Source organism: Maylandia zebra, linkage group LG13 (genome assembly GCF_041146795.1).
Source record: "Maylandia zebra isolate NMK-2024a linkage group LG13, Mzebra_GT3a, whole genome shotgun sequence".
Lineage (NCBI taxonomy): Eukaryota > Metazoa > Chordata > Actinopteri > Cichliformes > Cichlidae > Maylandia > Maylandia zebra.
Genome location: NC_135179.1, coordinates 708226 through 726818, shown reverse-complemented (window position 1 = coordinate 726818; position 18593 = coordinate 708226). Strand labels below are relative to the sequence as shown.

General features: G+C 45.3%; 2 protein-coding genes across 3 annotated transcripts in view; both read left to right on the top strand.

Moving 5' to 3' along the window:
• atp6v1ba (ATPase, H+ transporting, lysosomal, V1 subunit B, member a) overlaps nucleotides 1-5019 on the top strand; it is a 37675-nt gene extending 32656 nt beyond the window's left edge. Inside the window, exons 10-14 of the mRNA XM_004572508.4 lie at nucleotides 848-998; nucleotides 1368-1450; nucleotides 2581-2685; nucleotides 2788-2917; nucleotides 4343-5019. Of these exons, the coding sequence (XP_004572565.1) occupies nucleotides 848-998; nucleotides 1368-1450; nucleotides 2581-2685; nucleotides 2788-2917; nucleotides 4343-4482 (609 nt within the window). The 3' untranslated portion in view covers nucleotides 4483-5019. The remainder of the gene's footprint in view (nucleotides 1-847; nucleotides 999-1367; nucleotides 1451-2580; nucleotides 2686-2787; nucleotides 2918-4342) is intronic.
• A 1339-nt stretch (nucleotides 5020-6358) lies between these two features.
• Nucleotides 6359-18593, top strand: part of shtn1 (shootin 1) — a 38509-nt gene continuing 26274 nt past the window's right edge. For both annotated transcript variants that reach the window (XM_076891354.1, XM_024804753.1), the window contains exons 1-3: nucleotides 6359-6419; nucleotides 9852-9904; nucleotides 11222-11282. In XM_076891354.1, coding sequence (XP_076747469.1) covers nucleotides 6365-6419; nucleotides 9852-9904; nucleotides 11222-11282 — 169 coding nt within the window. In that variant the 5' untranslated portion in view covers nucleotides 6359-6364. The remainder of the gene's footprint in view (nucleotides 6420-9851; nucleotides 9905-11221; nucleotides 11283-18593) is intronic.

Here is an 18593-nt window from a genome sequence, read left to right as displayed (position 1 = left end):
TCAGCTCTTTGCCTCTTTTGTAACCGAAATGGAAGAGTCAGCATCACTTGACTCTGCAGAAGTAAAGACTAGTGTTTGTCTTTGTTTTGAGTCTTACAATAATTTGATGTCTTCAGTTTAAATGCCAAATCCTGTGTTGCAGCCCGTTTACCCGAGGATGCAGAATGATGCTGTGCCAACCTCTGAATTGGTTTCAGACCAAATTTAAGTCAGGTGTGAAAACACTCATATAGCAGCTGTCAGTTTTTAAAGTTTCTTTTTCCAAACATATTGACTTGGAGGGGATCATTCCCTAACCTTGGTCACAGTGGTGAGCAGCACCGTCGCCTCACATCAACGTTTCAGACCTTGGAGTTTGTGTTGTCTACTCCAGCTTCCTCCCATGGGTGGTAAATAACTGCAGATCTGTGGCTAACTGTAACCAGTCTGTTGCGTCCCTCTGCAGCCTCTAATCTGCTCAGTGTGTTCAGCTGGTGCTAATTGGCCACACCTAATCAGGTGTGGATAAAAGCATACCTGAGGCAAGCTTCCCAGGGAGCTCCCTAGTCTTTGCCTCGGTGGCACCAGCCGTTTTAGCCAACCTGAGAGTCCATTTTAAGATAAAACCTCGTTTCACCTACACTCTGGTATTCGTCTCCTTTTTTATGTTGCGGCTTTTGAGCCGGGTCGTAACAAGTCTAAAGTGTTTGGACTGGCCAGTGAGACCAGTAAAGACTAGACTATATCCAGTACCAGTGACCAAAGTAAATGACACAACCTGAACATTTTTCCCAGATGAGATTCAAATATAAAGGGAATGTCTCATTACAGCCTTTGTCTGCTTCCCCCAACTCGTCCTCACCTTTAGGTCTCTGCTGCCCGAGAGGAAGTACCCGGGCGTCGAGGGTTTCCTGGCTACATGTACACAGATCTGGCCACCATCTATGAACGCGCCGGCAGAGTGGAAGGCAGAAACGGCTCCATCACCCAGATCCCCATTCTGACCATGCCCAACGATGGTGAGAGCACACCGCCTGCCATAGCTCTGAGCTGAAGCCTCATGTCTCTACCTGTGTGTGGTCGTCAGTCATCCACCTGTCCTTAAACGAGTTAATCTGCCCATGAGGCAACTGAATTAATGGAGGAGGTGTCTAAAGTGGAATGAGTAGACATTTTTGATGCCGTCAGTTACCATGGAAACATGTATGAAGAGCCTGCTCCTGTCTGAACATGACCCGCCCCCCCACAGCACTGCAGGGAGGGTGATTGTGTTGGCTTTTACAAAGGGCTCCCTGCTCTGGAGTAACACAGCCTCTCTGTGCTGGTGCAGCTACGTCTTCATAGTCATCGTGTTCCAGTTCAACAAATGCATTTGTCTCTTTGAACAGACATCACTCATCCAATTCCTGATCTGACTGGATACATCACAGAGGGCCAGGTGTATGTGGACAGACAGCTGCACAACAGACAGGTATGTGTCGGTCCGGGCTTTGAACCTGTGGCCTCACAGGTCAAAACCTGAAGAACAATATTAACATAATGATAACTGATGATGTCTGCAGACGATCGTGTTGTGCCCAGGTCCTCCGTGTCACATCTGTCACTGCAGAAATCAGTCTGTGTACCGAGAGCACATGCTCACTGCACGCATGTAGCTCATGTTTGATGGACACTCAACCAAACAGAAACATTGTTTTTTTTAAGTAAAGGTTTTTGGGCAGCACGGTGGTTAGCACTGTTGCCGCACAGCAAGAAGGTCCTGAGTTCAATTCCACCATCAGGCCGGGTCTTTCTGTGTGGAGTTTGCATGTTCTCCCGGTGTTTGCGTGGGTTCCCTCCGGGTACTCCGGCTTCCTCCCACCGTCCAAAGACATGCAGCTTGTGGGGATAGGTTAATTGGAAAATCCAAATTGCCACTAGGTGTGAGTGTGAATGGTTGTCTGTCCCTGTGTGTTGGCCCTGCGACAGACTGGCGACCTGTCCAGGGTGTACCCCGCCTCTCGCCCTCTGACAGCTGGGATAGGCTCCAGCGGAAGTGGATGGATGGAAAAGTTTTGTGGGTTTTTTTTTATGTTGTCTGACAAAGTCAGTATGACAGGAAATGCTAACCTGCCAGAAGGAGAGTCTTTGATCCACGTGCTGCACGTGTTTGGTTTTTCCTCAACCTGCGACGTGTTTGACATGAGTCTCCTCTAAAGTTTTGATCGAAGCTGTAAACCAAAGCTAGACTGTGTGTTCCAAACTACATGATCCTGCACATTTCACAGTAAAGACTCCCTGTGTGCTGTACCTCAGCTGCTGTGTTTTTGGACAGCAGCAGGGACACACGGGACTGTGAGCTGTGAATGTTAGAGCACAGCTTGCTGAGGAGTTTGTCCTTATCTTGTTCCACACACAGACTTTTCATCCCAGTTAAATCAGACTTTGGTCAGAGTTGTTTGGACAGGTCTGACCTAAGAAACCACGCTGCAGTGTGGACACAGCACAGAGCCAGATCTTTTAAAGAGCCGGCCTGTTTCTCTCATTTGGAGCTGAACAGCTGCCCTTTGTGCTTTTCCACAATATCCAGTAACACCTGTAACCTCATCCTACGTCTTTCAGATCTACCCACCTATCAACGTGCTGCCCTCTCTGTCCCGTTTAATGAAGTCTGCCATTGGAGAGGGGATGACCCGGAAGGACCACGCCGATGTGTCAAACCAGCTGGTAAACCGTCTCGCACGTTGCACCATGAATAATGTGTGTGAGGGCAGCAGTGTTGGTATGCAGCAGTAATAGTTCACGCAGTGAGTGTGTGTGTGTCTGCAGTATGCCTGTTACGCTATCGGTAAGGATGTCCAGGCCATGAAGGCCGTGGTGGGAGAAGAGGCGCTCACCTCGGATGATCTGCTGTATCTGGAGTTCCTGCAGAAGTTTGAGAAGAACTTTATTGCTCAGGGTAAGAAAAGCGATCTGCACACCGACAGACAGCAGCTTTGTATCACACTGTGTAACAGGAACACAAGAACACAACATTTCATTACAGCATTTTATTCACATAGTTTTCTCCTACGTTCCTTCATCTGCGACCTCACTGACACCTTTATTAGATTCAGTTTATAGCCTCAGTCGTCAGTTTCAAGTATTTATAAAAAGGTTGGTTAGAAGAGCTGAAGGAGGAAAGCAGGGCACGCTGAACGGCTACAACTAACTGATAGCTTTTATTTTAAGTTCCACATATTTGAAGCATCTTAGGGGCCTTTATTTTGAAGGTGTGTCTCGGCCCTCCTCCTCCATCGTGTCAGCTTCCTCGTAGTGCTGGGGGGTTTTGTGACTGCACTTGGGGACACATTCAGAGGTGCTCCTCTGTTCCTTCAGGTCTTAAACGGATGCTGCACGGTGGTTCGTCTTTACGATCACCACCTGTCAGCCTCGTGCGTTGGATCAGCTGTGCTTGCGGTCCATTGGACCCTGCTGTGAAGCTCAGCTCAGTGTTTGCACTGCAGTCACAGTGCAGTCTGTTACTTGTTTTGAATATGATTTGTAAGATTGTTACTGTTTAGTAAACAACAGATATGTAGTTATTATCTCACAGCAGTGAGGTCAGCCTGTAATCAGCATGTAACGTATGAAACTACGGCTGTTTTCTTCTGTCAGAGCGCTCTGCTGCGAATACCTGCAGCTGTTTTGGCATTTATTGTATGTCTGAGGTTACGTTTGTTCCTGGAAAATACTGATCTGTGAGGGTTCCTTCTTTTCTTCTCTTTGAGTGAGTAATGTGTTAAAATGGCGTAATCTTCTTGGTAAATACAGAGCCTTATTCCTCTTCTCAACACTAATAGACTCCAGTAGTGTAGCAGAGAGGAATGTTCCTGTGCATCCCGACAGCAGTATCCAAAGCATGTGGGAAACACACGTCACAGTTTGTATGGAGGCGGCTCTGCAGATGTGAGTGATGGGGCTGAGACCGCTGCAGGTTACTCAGCTCTCACTGATCATTTCAGCAGTCGGTCTGGAGAAATTGAGCTTGGGTTAAAATAAAAATGGGAGCACGATGAAAAGGTGTATGACGTTCTCCAGAGTACTTCGTCGTGGAGTGCACCACACGTTCAATTTCCTCATGTCAGTGTTTAATCAGCGAGTGACTGACGTGCTCTTTGTGTTACTGTTATACCGTCAGTATAAAGCACCTGGAGGCGACTGCTGTGGAGATTTGTTTCTATATAAATGCATTTGAATTTACTGAGAGGCTTTTTCATTGTGTTCGCATCACGTTTCTGTTTTAAAAACTGCACCTTTGATAAAAGCTACATGTAAGGTTACTGCAGTTGTAACACTGGATGTGTTGGTGTGTTTTGCTAACTGTGACTGCTCTGTGTGTCAGGCCCATACGACAACAGGACGGTGTACGAAACCTTAGACATCGGCTGGCAGCTGCTGCGAATCTTCCCCAAGGAGATGCTCAAGAGGATTCCTCAGAGCACGCTGGCAGAGTTTTACCCCCGAGAGTCTGCTCGTCACTGAGGCACACGTCACCATGCTCTGGTTCTGCTAACAGGCCGTTTCCATGTCTCAGTAATAATACCCCCTCCTTTAGATTCACTGTAGTGTGTTCGTGTATGAAAAGTGTCTGAGTAAAGAGTAAGTGTATCCTAATCAGTCCTTATTTATTGTGCTGTTATATATCAAGATATCTTCTTTATCAAATAAAGCCCAACGAGAGCAAAGCAAAAGGTTTCCTGTAGAGACCCGTGATGATGCCACCATGTTCTCAGAAAGATGTTATTTCATGATTTAGTAACTGTACAGAAACACGTACAGGCACCGGTGTTTGTTTTAAGGACGGTCAGCGCTCTCTGCTCTCCGTGTTACGTGGACCTGGATGCTTTCTTCTGCCCTCTGGACCTTCTTGCTTCTTCTCTGCATTTACATTTTTGTGCTGTTTTGATTTGTCTTGCAAAAACATGAGTGAGTGTATTTTAAAGAAATCACATCTGTCTGCAGAAACTGTTTATTGTGCAACCATGGTTCTGTGAGTTTACATTAAATTATATGACGGTGCTTTGTTGTGTGTCCTGGATCATTGTCCCCTGCTGCCAACATCTGAGCTACAAAAACATATCTGTTAGCGGCTGTAACAAAAGTATAAATATGTAACTACAAGGCTCCCTCATCCTTTCTTTTTAGAGCTGTGAACTCTAAACCAGCTCTCCCAGTTTCTGCTGACACAGCCAGTGTCCTCCCTCACTGCCTTCATCAGCTGTTAGCATCAGATGAGCCAGTGTGACAGTTAAGCTAACGTCATCCGTCTGTGTGGAGCTGCTACAGGATACAATGTGCTGCACACCAGAAGAGCAAAGGATAAATGAAGGCTTTGTGTTTCATGTTGCTTCACATTGAATTCTTACAGGATGTGTTTGAATGGAAAATTAATCTGCAAAGAAAAACCGCGCAGCTGTCTTCACTGTATCGGCGCCACGGTTCATTTATCGTGACTGAAGTGGATACAAAGTAAACAGCATCGTTCTTCTGCTGTTGATATTTCTATATTTAATGTTGACGTCCGCGTGCCAGAATATTGATGAGCCGGGCTTATTATTGCTGTTATTATTTTTGTTGTTGTTTTTAATCCTTTTGAGGTCAAAGTGGAGATTCTAGTTGTTCAGAGACAAACAACCTCGGTCAGTGAACTCGTGCTACAAAGGAAATGATTCCTGTTCTGGCACAAAACCACACAAACAATGTGCCAAGGTGTCCGTGGAAAGGACGTTTCTACACAGACGAGCTTTCAAGTCCTGTTTTCATAGTTTCATATTATTCTTTATATTTCTGGTTTTATTGTGAAGCACTTTGACTTGTATCTATGAATCGTGCTGTGTAAATACAATCAACTAGACATGCTAGTAGTGACGTTTCGTGAAGCAGCGAGAGACGAGCGTCGTGACGTTACCGACAGAAATGACACGTTTATTATTGTCACGTGGTGTCTGACGTTTTGCCTGATTATTTGTATCCTCTGTGTCTTTACTGTATGAAGAGCCAAGACTCCAACGTTTCGGGAGTAATAAGTTATTAAAGGAAGTGTTTGGGAACTAAAAATCAAGAATGGCAGATGCAAGGTTATCAGCGGTTCCATCCTCGTACAATAAAGAGGATGTGTTGCATGACACGTGTTTCATAAAGCCATCTACACTAAGCTTGTTGTAAAGGATGCAACAGCCGTGGCAGTTCGTCTGGAATCAAGTGTGATCCGCACATTCCGACTTTATTCTCAAAATAATCACTGATATTGTTCCTAATGTGGCCCTAATGCTCCCAGCTGCACTCTTATCTCGTGCTGTGTCCACCTGGGCAGGTGTGTCTTGAAAGAACACTTCCTGTTGAACTTTGGACAGGGATTTCTGTCATGGCTGCGGAGGAACTCGACAGAATTCATGTTATTACAAAGCTGTCGAATCAGGGTAAGTTTCTTTTCTGGTCCTGTAAGTGTTTCCAGTAGTAACGCTGCATTTTACTGCAGTGACATCACAGCCCAGCAGTTTAAGATCCTGAAGAGCGTCTTTAAGATTTACTGCTTGGCCAGTGTTGAGGGCTGGGTTATCACATAGCTGCTTATTTGCCTTCTCTAAGGGTTTTGTTTCTGTGGCCAAAGGTGTGTACAGTAAGTGTGCTTTAGCTTGACATAACAACTCTGCCACAGTCTAACGTGGCCTGTGGATTAGACAGCTAATCTTAAATCAAGCCTGTGGTGAAAAAAAGAGGTTGGACCCAACTCAAGACCCCTCGTGTCATTCTATGTAAAGCATGAGACAGCAAGAGAAGCACACATGAAGGCAGGATAATCCATGTAGATGACCTACTTCTGGGTTTTGCACGCTTGCTGACTGTCGTGGCTCACTGGGCAACTTGATGAAACTTAAAATGTTCCCAGTGGGAGAAATGTTTCGTCACTTATCCCAGTGACTATTTCAGTCACCACATGCAGGTTTGCCCAACCTTATTAACAGTTTGTATAAGGAATGAACAATGGGCTGTGAGGTCATTGATCTTTAATATGCACTTTGTCATGAACACTGATCAATAACCATGAGTCCCATTGACAGAGAGTTGGGGAATGGCTGCAATCACAGCATTGTAAGATGGTGACAGATGAACCCTTAGGCCCCTCCTCCATTCAGAGATGGTCTTTCCCTTTTCATGTAAATGGCCTCCTTGACTCCGCCCTCAAACCAGCGTTCCTCCCTGTCCAGGATGTGAACATGCTCATCATTGAAAGAGTGTCCACTGGCCTGTAGGTGTGCATAGACTGCAGAGTCCTGGCCTGATGAGGTGGCTCTGCTGTGTTGTAGCCAGAGCTTGTTTGGTTTCCCTGATGTATAAATCCTGGCAATCCTCCTGCACTTAACAGCGTACACTATGTTACTCTGTTTGTGTCGGGGGACCCGATCCTTGGGGGGGACCCGATCCTTGGGGTGGACCCGATCCTTGGGGTGGACCCGTTTTTGGCGCAGCGTGTTTTGGGGTTTAAAAGCCACAGAGACCTGGTGTTTAGTAAAAATGTGTCTCAGCTGCTCCGATACTCCTGACACGTACAGGATCACTACAGGTTTTCTCTTAGGCAGCGGTTGTCCTTCTCTCCTGGATCAGCTGGAGCTTTCTTTAGGAGCCTTCCCAGCTTTGACAAACGTCCAGCTGGGATAACCACATTTACTCGGGGCCTTCTTGATGTTCTTCTGCCTCCCTGGCTGCTGTGTCAGTGGGGATGGTGTTCGCTCTGTGTTGTAATCTGCAGTCGGCTGTGACTGAAGAAGTCACTTGGATGAGCGATGAAAGGTAGCAGAGGGGATTGTTGATCAGTTTCAGCAGCTTTGGTCTTAATGAAATTAACATTAGACGGTTAGGGTTAGTGAGACAAGCCCTCCAAATACAACTGGTTGAACAGGTGGAATCCACTGACACTCTTTTCTGACTGTTTTCTTTTCACTTTGAATTTGCTTGGCTCAGTGTCACTAATTGTTGCATGAGGACAATACAGGGACTGCACAAGTCCGAGTCCTCTAAGATGTCACATAAATATGTGCTATTGCCAGAAAGTCTGGTCTCTCTCAGCACAGTCCCAGGAGCATGGGGGCGATTCCAGGAGACAGGCAGGTATCTACAGCAGCATGACAGGCGTGTCTAACCTGACTCCTACAGAGCACTTGACTGGAAGACGCCTCTTTCAGCACACCATTACGTTGCTCTCATAATGGGAAGGCAACGTAGATGCTGATGGGACCAGCATCTGCATCTGCAAGGAGGAACGGGACGAGTGCTGCCAGAGGCTTACTAAATGACCTCCAGTACTCCACTGGTGTAAATGTGTCTGACCAGTCAATCAGAAGCCGACTCTGTGAAGGTGGCCTGAGGGCTCAGCGTCCTCTGCTGGGCTCCTCGCTCTCTTCCTACTTTCCTGTCCATCTCCACCGTCACTGTGGAATAAGGACAAATGCAAAAACATAATATTATAATATTAAAAAAGTGTTCACAGTAGTTGATCATCAGTTAATTAAGTGCATTTAATTAGCCCCACATGGCTGCTAACTGCTAACTCTTATGAAAGAAGCTAGGGTGTATTTAGTTTTTCACTGGATGGAGTCCTGTGGGAACTTTGGTTTTCTCATGACTGTATATCAAAGATAAACGTGGCTGTTGTCACTGTTGTTTTTGAGACGGTGCATCTCAAAGACTGTTGTGTCAAGATTTTGGCTTCTGTCATTCTGGCGTTTTGGAGCCAAACGTGACCATATTTTAAAAAGAGAAGTGCTAAGTTATTACCTAATGCAAGCCTGCATCCATAAACTGTACAGGTTCAGCGCACAGACACACATATCTGTTTAAACGTCCACCAAACGTGTTTGGTGTCTGTGCATTACTGTAGGCCAACCTGGAGGTATCCAGCATTGTCCAGGACAACATCTGCCTGGCTGACACCACCTTTAGAGTCCAGTTTAGAGTTGGGTAGCCTGAGTCCAGTGATGGCCTTCATGCAGACCTCTTTCACGCCGTTGTCTCGAGTTCCTGCTCCAGCTTTCTCTTATACTTGTCCTTAGCCTCTCTGATCCTGTCCCTCAACACTCCCTGAACATTCTCACCTTCTCTCTGGTGCCGCTCTGAAGCCCCTCTTCTTGTCCTTGAGGAGGGCTGTGATGTCCGTAGTCACCCACAGCTTTTTATTTGGGAAAAGTGCACAGTCCAAGCTGGGACGATGGAGTTGGTGTAATCATTACGACCAGTAATATAACCTGGCCCGTGTTAGAGTAAGGATGCATAATGATGTTTGAGGCATGTTTTTTGTAGTATAACTGAAGTTAAAACATAATGTTGTGACTACGTCAAGCTAGCTCTCAGCATAATGTGCAATCAGCTCTGTGACTGATTAACGGGACAAAAGAAAAGGAGGACGTTCCCTCTGTTTTCACGTGTTCACGGTGTACTGCTTCGACGAAGAGAAAGTGAATCAAACTCCTTACCTGTGTGATAACGAGCTTTCTAACAAGTGTAATGTACAGTTGTGGTCAGATGTTTATGTGCAGTCATCATGAGCACAAATGTTATGGTAAGTTTTTCCAGGGTGGAATGACTATTTCATTTTTTTGGTTTAGCACAATTTATCTACACATGTATTATGGAAGGTAGTTTCCTGCACTACGTGCACGCAAGCCAGTTATATTTAGACGGTACTATATTCAAAATAGCGTGCTATAATAGTCCTGTGACACGACACAAGTGTGACTGGATGAGACATTATCACATGCTAGAGAAGCTTCCACTGGGCTCTTTGAAGATGAAAGGAGCTCTTTACTGTGACTGAGTGATGGCGATGGCTTACTGGCACCCTTTGCTCCCCACAGCCCTGCACGAGTATGAGGATCTTCAGAGAAAGCAAGAAACTACAGCCATGGAAGTAAGTGTTACAATCTAATGTTTACAGTCTGCAGACCTCGATCAGCTCTGATCCAGCTCGCTTACAGTAGCAACAAGTGTAACAGCTGCGATAGATGAGAACAGTTGGTGCTCACAGTAATAGAAGCTGGCCGAGCAGCGGGGCAGCAGGGCAGCAGGGTAACACTTCTTTCTTTGTTTATTTGAACAATAAAAACATTAACTAAAATATTTTGGTTTCAAAGTGATTAAAAAGCATCGAGCTGATAATAACCTCGAGCAGGTCCAGTACTCAGTGTTGTGTTAAATAGCTGCCATGATCACATTTTTGTTATTGTCTAAAACTAAGCAGATATGAGGTCAGTCTGTGTGTAATATTTGTCTTTAACTGTTTCGAACACTGAGAATGAACGATGGCAAAAAAATCACTTCTATCTCTCCAAGCGTAGTCCCTCTTATGATTGCTGCAATATTGTTGTGACTGTAGCACACTGGAAACAATCACGAGTTCCACAGCAATGGAGCTTTTCACAGGTGAGCCCGAGTCACCTGCCAAGCTTTTGTTTCCCTGCTCCATTTCTAAAACGTTTTCACACTAAGATTAGCCCGTGTGATTCCTCACACAGAACACGGATCAGGAGAATTACAATAGAATTAGAATCAATATTGACTTCACTCCTGTTGTGAAGCTAATGTTGGGTAACGTAGTTAGACCTTTAGTGCTCATTTCCCCCTGTTTCAGCAAATAACATGGCGTCCAGTATAGGAACAATACTTGTTCATGAACATTGTAATCTACACAGTATTCCAGGAAGTAATATCACTGATATTGTACAGTATTGTTTTATTATGAGCAGTGAAGGATTAATAATGAACCACCTGCTATAACGGTGTCCACATCCTCTGTGAACAGAGCTCAGTGTGCGTCCAGTAAACTTAAGCTGAACACACAGTGTTGATCTTTAGCATCAAGCCAAACTGGATCATCTGTAAGGCTCAGTTTAGAAGGAAGTTTGACCAGATAATGATTTACTGATATTTAATGGCAGAAACAACAGTGAATGAGGACAAAGTAGCACAACAATCTATTTCATTTGTTTGGTTTAGCACAATTTATCTACACATGTATTATGGAAGGTTAGGTACACGTAGGACTAAACATGGCTGCTAAACAAAAGGTCTGAGGTGCTCACAGAGACCATCAGGGGGTTTTCCCTTCTTAACATCTACATAGTTTTATATACTGTCATCGCATTTAAATGACCTGCTTTTCCAGACTGAGCTGTGGCATTGCATAAAGGTTAATGATGAACTGAAGCTACTCTGTGTCTTACATAAGTTCAAGAGGCTGGAAGAGGAGCGAGACGAGGCGATGAAGAAGCTCTCTGAGTTCCAGCAAGGTAAGTTCACCTGTGTCCAAAAGTGAGATCCCCATTGCACCAACATGTTTAACTCACTATTGTTTGCACATCAATGCTTAATACACATATCACAGCTCTGAGCATGTGTCATACGTGTCTATGGCGCTAACACATACAGTGGGTAATCCCGATCTAAGATTATGAAATTGTCCAGCGTCTGTAGCTTTTCCTTTAGAGCCGCACTCTTCCTGTTCTACATGTCAAAGTCCGTTTGTTGGCCAGAGAGTAAACGATTGAACCTGGAGGCGCTTTGGTTTGGATTTATGTTTCTGTGAACAGCTGACAGTTTAAAAGACATGCATACCTGACACATATGACTAAAAGGAAATGCCTTTGGGCTTTGTGACAAATCCATATTCATGAATTACTCACAATGGAAATACAGTAATAAATTCACAAGCAAAAAGTAATAAGTACAGTATGTATGTAACACAATAATTATCAAACTATCAGAAGTTACACTGTTACAAAGTCAAACTGCAGCTGCATGAATAAGATCTGCACATACACTGATCGAGTGGTTTTAAACACCAAATAATTACGTTTACAAGACAAAGATTTTTTTTTTCTCCCACGTGGATTTTGTTTTCTCCCGTGTCCCTACATTGAGAGAAGCTCAGCTATATTCATGCAGTCAGCCAGCTGGATCTACGGCAGAGTAAGCCCTCGTCTTCATTCCTGCCAAAGCTTTTTCAAGTCAAATGCAGGGACTCAGGTGGCGATCCAAGGATGTTCTAGTGTTGGTTTCTGAACCTGGTTTGGTTGCAATCGTGCTGCTGCTGGAAAGTCCAGTAATTATTAAGGCCTCCATCTGCACATTAGCACGATCACGTTATTCTTCACAAAGGATTTTAAAGACTCAAACACCTGTAAATCAGGTTTCATCAGTTCTGTGGCTGAACCACCGTCTGAGCTCATACTGAGCTTGTGAAGCTCGTCATAAACGTTGCTTATCAAGCTTATCAAGTATAATTTCACTGAACAAGCAGACTTTATGTACAGCAGTATGTACATATTCCAGGTGACTTTTACACAGCCTTAAAGAATGAAAGCAGCGAGTTGTCTGGAAAATAAGTACTTGCTGGTTCAGTGTTGTACCTAAAGACTTCATCAGTCCTCCAGTAACTCTTTGGCATTTTTCTGTTGAAGTCATTTCTCTTGTGAGAAATATTAATGGTGCTTCCACTCGCAGTAAGACTTCCTGCTGTTGTGTGCATCTGCTGCCATCTGTGTCTCTTAAAACTTCTGAAGTTTGAGTCCTGTTATCATGTAAAACAATAATACGGCCAAAGTGTAGGATTAGTTTGATTCATTTGGGCTTAATAATGATCTGGTGGCTCTCTGGCCTCCTGTTGGTGTCACTTACAGCAGGCTTTTTAGGAAGCTCCCGATTTTCAGAAATGGGAGTTTAGTCAGGAGTTTAGTCTGATATACACAAATGTTCCCTCAACGTCTAATTGTCGTATGTCTGGGTAGCTTTGTGTGCCTATAGATGACCTGACGCAGTAAAAGGTACATATTTAAAACATTTCTTTTAGATTTTAGAGCAAAGTCTCGGGACGATCTGTCTCCTGATATTGCTTCTAATGTAATTTGTCACTATTTATTTTAAGATCAAGCTAGCATGATGCTATATAATGTTGAATTGTACCATGCCATTACAGCAGTGTTTCCCAACCACTGGGCCTTGGCACATAGGTGTGTCAGGTGATCCACTGGTGTGCCGTGGACGGTTATCTGGTTCCACCTGATTGGTCCTCTAAGCTATCGGCGTGAGTAACGGGCGGAACAATAACATTCTCTTCCACTAGAGGGCAGTACAACTACCTGCTCTAATTAAATGGGTTTCCAACTGCCAGTAAAACAGAAGAAGACAAAGGAGAAATGACATAATAGTCATGCTGTGAGACAATGCAGCGCGGAATAGCAATAGATAAATATTTGAAAAGCAGTAAGTGTGATGCGCAAGGTGGTTGGTGCCTGTCGTGGTGGTAACCCCCGAACCAAATGGTGGACACCAGAGGTGAAGGGAGCCACCAGGCTGAAGAAGGAGTCCTATCGGGCTTGGTTAGCCTGTGGGACTCCGGAGGCAGCCGACAGGTACCGACAGGCCAAGCGGAGTGCGGCTCGGGCAGTGGCTGAAGCAAAAACTCGGGTGTGGGAGGAGTTCAGAGAGGCCATGGAAAAAGACTTTCAGACCGCCTCGAAGAGATTCTGGCAAACCGTCAGGCGTCTCAGGAGGGGGAAGCGGTGCTCTACCTGCACTGTGTATAGTGCTGGCGGAGCGCCGCTGACGTCGACTGAGAAAATTGTCAGGCGGTGGAAGGAATACTTCGAGGACCTCCTCAATCCCACTGACACGTCTTCCGAGGAGGAAGCAGAGTCTGGGGATGAGGGGGATGACCCGCCAATTTCCGGGGGCGAGGTCACTGAGGCAGTTAAACAACTCCTTGGTGGCAGAGCTCCTGGTGTTGATGAGGTCCGCCCCGAGTTCCTGAAGGCTCTGGACGTTGTAGGGCTGTCCTGGTTGACACGCCTCTGCAATGTTGCGTGGAGATCAGGGGCAGTACCTGTGGACTGGCAGACCGGGGTGGTGGTCCCCATCTTTAAGAAGGGGACCAGAGGGTGTGTTCCAACTACAGGGGGATCACACTCCTCAGACTCCCTGGGAAAGTCTATGCCAGGGTGCTGGAAAGGAGAGTTCTACCACAGTGCTGAATGCCTGAGTCAAATGAGGCTGTGTGCGTGTGTGTCTGCAGTCGAGAATGCTCAGCTGAAGGCCAGCAAAGTCAGTCAGCTCCTGGGACAAAGTCTGGGACCCCCTTTGCTGGTTAGAGAGGACGAAACCAAAGAGTGGAGGAACAACGAGGACAACGGTGGTGGGGGGCAGGGGTCTGCAGCCCCTTCTCACTTTCCCAGCTTACCTGCAGTCACTGCTTCCTTGCAGGTGTCCGTCTCCTTCAGCCTTAGAGACACGAGCAGGAAAATGAGATGAGAGATATAATGCTTAAAAAAAAGTAGTTTTAATTCAGCCAACACTTTCTTGAAATAGAAAAATAATTTTGTTTTGACTTTGAGAGCAATTTGGAGAGTCTCGGTCTGTCAACGTTGTTTTTTTGCATATTTGGTGGACACTTTGGGTTGTTTTGTGTTTGTAAACTTCAGAGAAATAAATGTAGTAATTCAAGGAAAGGAGAGTTCGTCCGCTAGTCGAACCTCGGATACAGGAGGAACAATGCGGTTTTCGTCCTGGTCGCGGAACACTGGACCAGCTCTTTATCCTCTCGAGGATACTTGAGGGTGCATGGGAGTTTGCCCAACCAGTCTACATGTGTTTTGTGGACTTGGAGAAGGCATTCGACCGTGTCCCTCGGGGTGTCCTGTGGCAGGTGTTGCGGGAGTATGGGGTGTCTGGCCCATTGCTACGGGCCATTCGATCCCTATACAACCATTGCAAGAGCTTGGTTCGCATTGCCAGCAATAAGTCGGACTCGTTCCTGGTGGGTGATGGGCTCCGCCAGGGCTGCCCTTTGTCTCCGGTTCTGTTCATAATTTTCATGGACAGGATTTCTAGGCGCAGCCAAGTGGCGGAGGGCTTTCACTTTGGTGGCCTCAGAATCTCATCTCTGCTTCTCGTGGATGATGTGGTTCTGTTGGCTTCATCAGGTGAGGGCCTCCAGCTCGCATTGGAACCATTCGCAGCCGAGTGTGAAGCAGCGGGAATTAGAATCAGCACCTCCAAATCTAAGGCCATGGTCCTCAGCCGGAAAAGGGTGGAGTGCCCACTTCGGGTCGGGGATGAGTTCCTGCCCCAAGTGGAGGAGTTCAAGTATCTCGGGGTCTTGTTCGTGAGTGATGGGAGAAGGGAGCCGGAGATCAACAGACGATCAACAGACTGGTCCGTCGTGGAGAAGAGAGAGCTGAGTGTAAAAGCGAAGGGAGGTCTGGGCCTCTTTGCTTAGGCTGCTGCCCCCGCGACCCGGCCACGGATAAAGCGGAAGAAGATGGATGAATGGATGGATGGATGGCTCCAAAAGGATGGGAAACACTGCTCTATGGTACAAAATAGACATGACAGGTTGAACATTAGTCTCTGCAGGGGTACAGGTATTTAGTGGCTAGTAAAAGTCCAACATGCAATCTCACACACACAGCATTACAGTGAGTTTGTTTACATTGTTTGTATTATAAAATGACACCAAAAGCATGAAAAAATCTGATTGAAGAACAAAGACTGATGACAGATAGGAGCACAGTGAGGTATGGGACATTAGCAGGAACATGATATCTCTGTTAGGGCTGCCACAAACGATTATTTTGATAGTCAACTAGTCACCGATTATTTTTGCGATTAGTCGACTAATCAGATCATCATCCATTGGACATAAAACGTACAGCCTATTGCACCAGCAGCATCTGCTCTTATATAACTATCATTAGCTTACAGCTTTAAGTGTTTCAGGTCTGTGCTAACTAAAAATAAAGACAAGATGATAGTTTATAAAATTTTAATGAAATTTTCAGATTGTTTCGGTGAAGTTTAATAAACTCCTTGCTTTCTAAAATATAACAGGACACCGGAGTAAATTCTCGAGCATCTCACACTTCTGATAATCAGCTGTCTGCTTGATGTTTATTCAGCTGTGTAAAAACTATAACTTTAATCTCAGCCAAACAGATTTACTCAGGAACAAATAAAATACTGAAAAAAGCCAAACAATAACATTTTGAAGTTATCTAAGTGACTCATATATCATGTTTAACCTGAGTAGCGAAAGACGGCGGTGGGTTTGAAAACGATTTGCGGGGAGTCCGGTGTTCTCACGGCTCTAGTTAGCCTAGCCCCCGGCTAGCTATCGAGCTAGTGGGTAACAGACGTCTCCGAAAACGTCGGAGCGCTTTTGAAAATATGTGGTGTCTTGATAAACTGAGCAGATATTTGAGGTTTACACAGCTACATTCTCGCCTGAAAATATGTTAAACGTTTATTTTGTGACCCAGAAAGAATAATAAGAGTAACATTAAAACTAACTAGCTGCCGCCATTGTTGGAAACTGAGCTGGGCTGCGCTATGAATTCTGGGACACAGCTTCTTCTTCTTCGGGGTTTAACGGCAGCTGGCATCCTTGTACATGCAGTGCTCCCATCTTCTGTTTCAGTCCGTTATTACACTCTTAAATCCCGCTACTTATTCCTGCGTCTTTTGGGATCTTACAAAGCTTCAAACGACGCGTCGACTATTAAATCAGTCGTCGACGATTTTGATAGTTGACGTAATCGTGACTAGTCGACTAATCGTGGCAGCCCTAATCTCTGTCACTCACACTTGGAAAAGTTAGCTGCAGGCTAAACTAACGGGCCTATTTACCAGTAAGATGGCGCACTGTAATAAATTTATGTTGTTTGAAAATGATTGCAGCTGTGGAAATACGAGCCTGGATACAGATAATGGCACGTGAGCGGCACCCTTGCATCCCCAGCTCCTTTTCTGAGCTTTTAATCGCTTCCCGGGATTGCAAACACATTTCAGGTGCTCCGCTGCACCATTCAATTGATTTTCCTTACAGGTTGCTATGACCACTTTAGTGGAGACAGAATTTGAAATGGGGCACCACATGTCAAAGGAAGGAGCAAATAGTTTGTCTTTGTAGCCATGACAGTTGTGTGGATTTTCATCTGAATAATTCTGGCCTGTACTCATGTATTCAGTGATTCTCCAGCCAAAACACATATTGTGTTTGACTTACGCGTTAATAGAGGCTGCCTGACTGTGCCAAGCAGCTGCATATTAGGACCTATTACGTGATTTCATAGCTCTTAGAAAATTGCTCCTATTCACAACGAAACGGCTGGGGGTGGGGCAGAAGTGTTGGGTGGGTGGTGGGTGGAGGGGAGCGGGGGCTGTGGGAGGATGTGACGAAAAGCCCCCAACACACAATCGTGCCTTTTCAATTGGCGATGGCAAGGTTGATGACAACATGACCATTGTGTTATAATGATAACACCACAAAGGCATCTGCCCCCCTCATCAAGGCTTCGCAGCGGCTGCAGATACAATTTAATTCACTGCTCCGTTGACGGCGCTGATACCATTATGTAGCACGTCGGCACAGGGGTAATCACTGTCGTTCCTGAGAGCGGGATGAAAAAAGACAAGCGTGAAAAAGAGGGGGGGAAAGATGGAGGGACAATGATGGGGAGGCTGAAACTTACAATTAAGAATGCCAATTGTGATGTGTCAGAGCCCCCTGTGGACTCGTGCTCATATACTTGCAACGCTTCCAGCGCTGTTTATTTACCATGGCTACCAGTAATTATAATTAACACGTCATTTAGTTCGAGGCGCCCTCTCGTAGGTTGCCGAGTCTGGACAGCGACAGAGAAGAGGCTGAGGAAGAAAACTGGCAGCTAAGTGCTATTGAGCGCCTGATACGGAGGACGGCAGAGTGGATATCGCAGAGCGCTGACGTTCATCAACTTCTTAATTAGGTGTCACCGGGGGGAAGGAATTGCCCACGGCAGTGGCACTAATGCTTAATTTCTCCCTCACTCAGCTGTAATGTTTAATTAGTTAAGTGGCAGGGCAGTCTTTAGGGTGTTCTTCTCCTACCGAGGTACGATTGCAGCTTGAAACGTTGCTGTTTGGAGTTTCGTCAGATTTTGTTCCCAATGTTTTACTAAAACTGTTTAATCACAGAGTTTCATATTGACAGTGAATCGGACGGCTGCATGTTCAGTTACACTCATAAATCACCTTCAGTGTCTTTAGTGGTGCCAGGGTGTTGTCACTGGGTTTACGCTCTGCTGTACAGGTCAAACCTTTTCTCTGCATCGATAATCTGACCTTTACTATTCATCCACACTTTATTTTTACTGCCTGGAAGCTTTGAACACACAACAAACATGACAAAAGACAGACGCCAAACAGGTTTCATGTAAAACTTTCAAATTAAGACTAAAGTATGTACAACGTGGGACACAAACTATTTTATTCTTAAAAGTTTCGTTTTGGGGGGTTTGACACATTTCCTGTAATCATCCCTGCTGCAGGCAGCTTCTGCCAACTACAGCTCCCACAGACCCTCTTGACTCTACATCCAGGTAACTGTCGACATGTTTACATTATTCAGAGCACATTTATATTTGTATGAATGAAAACTTGAAAACCCAAAGGAAAAAGGTAAGTGTGCTGAGATTGTTTTTAGTGTTTCTGGCTTGTTTTCAGGACTTTGCCTCACAGATCAAACCAGACATGATCAAAAAAGCAGAACGGAAACAAAAGAAGAATAA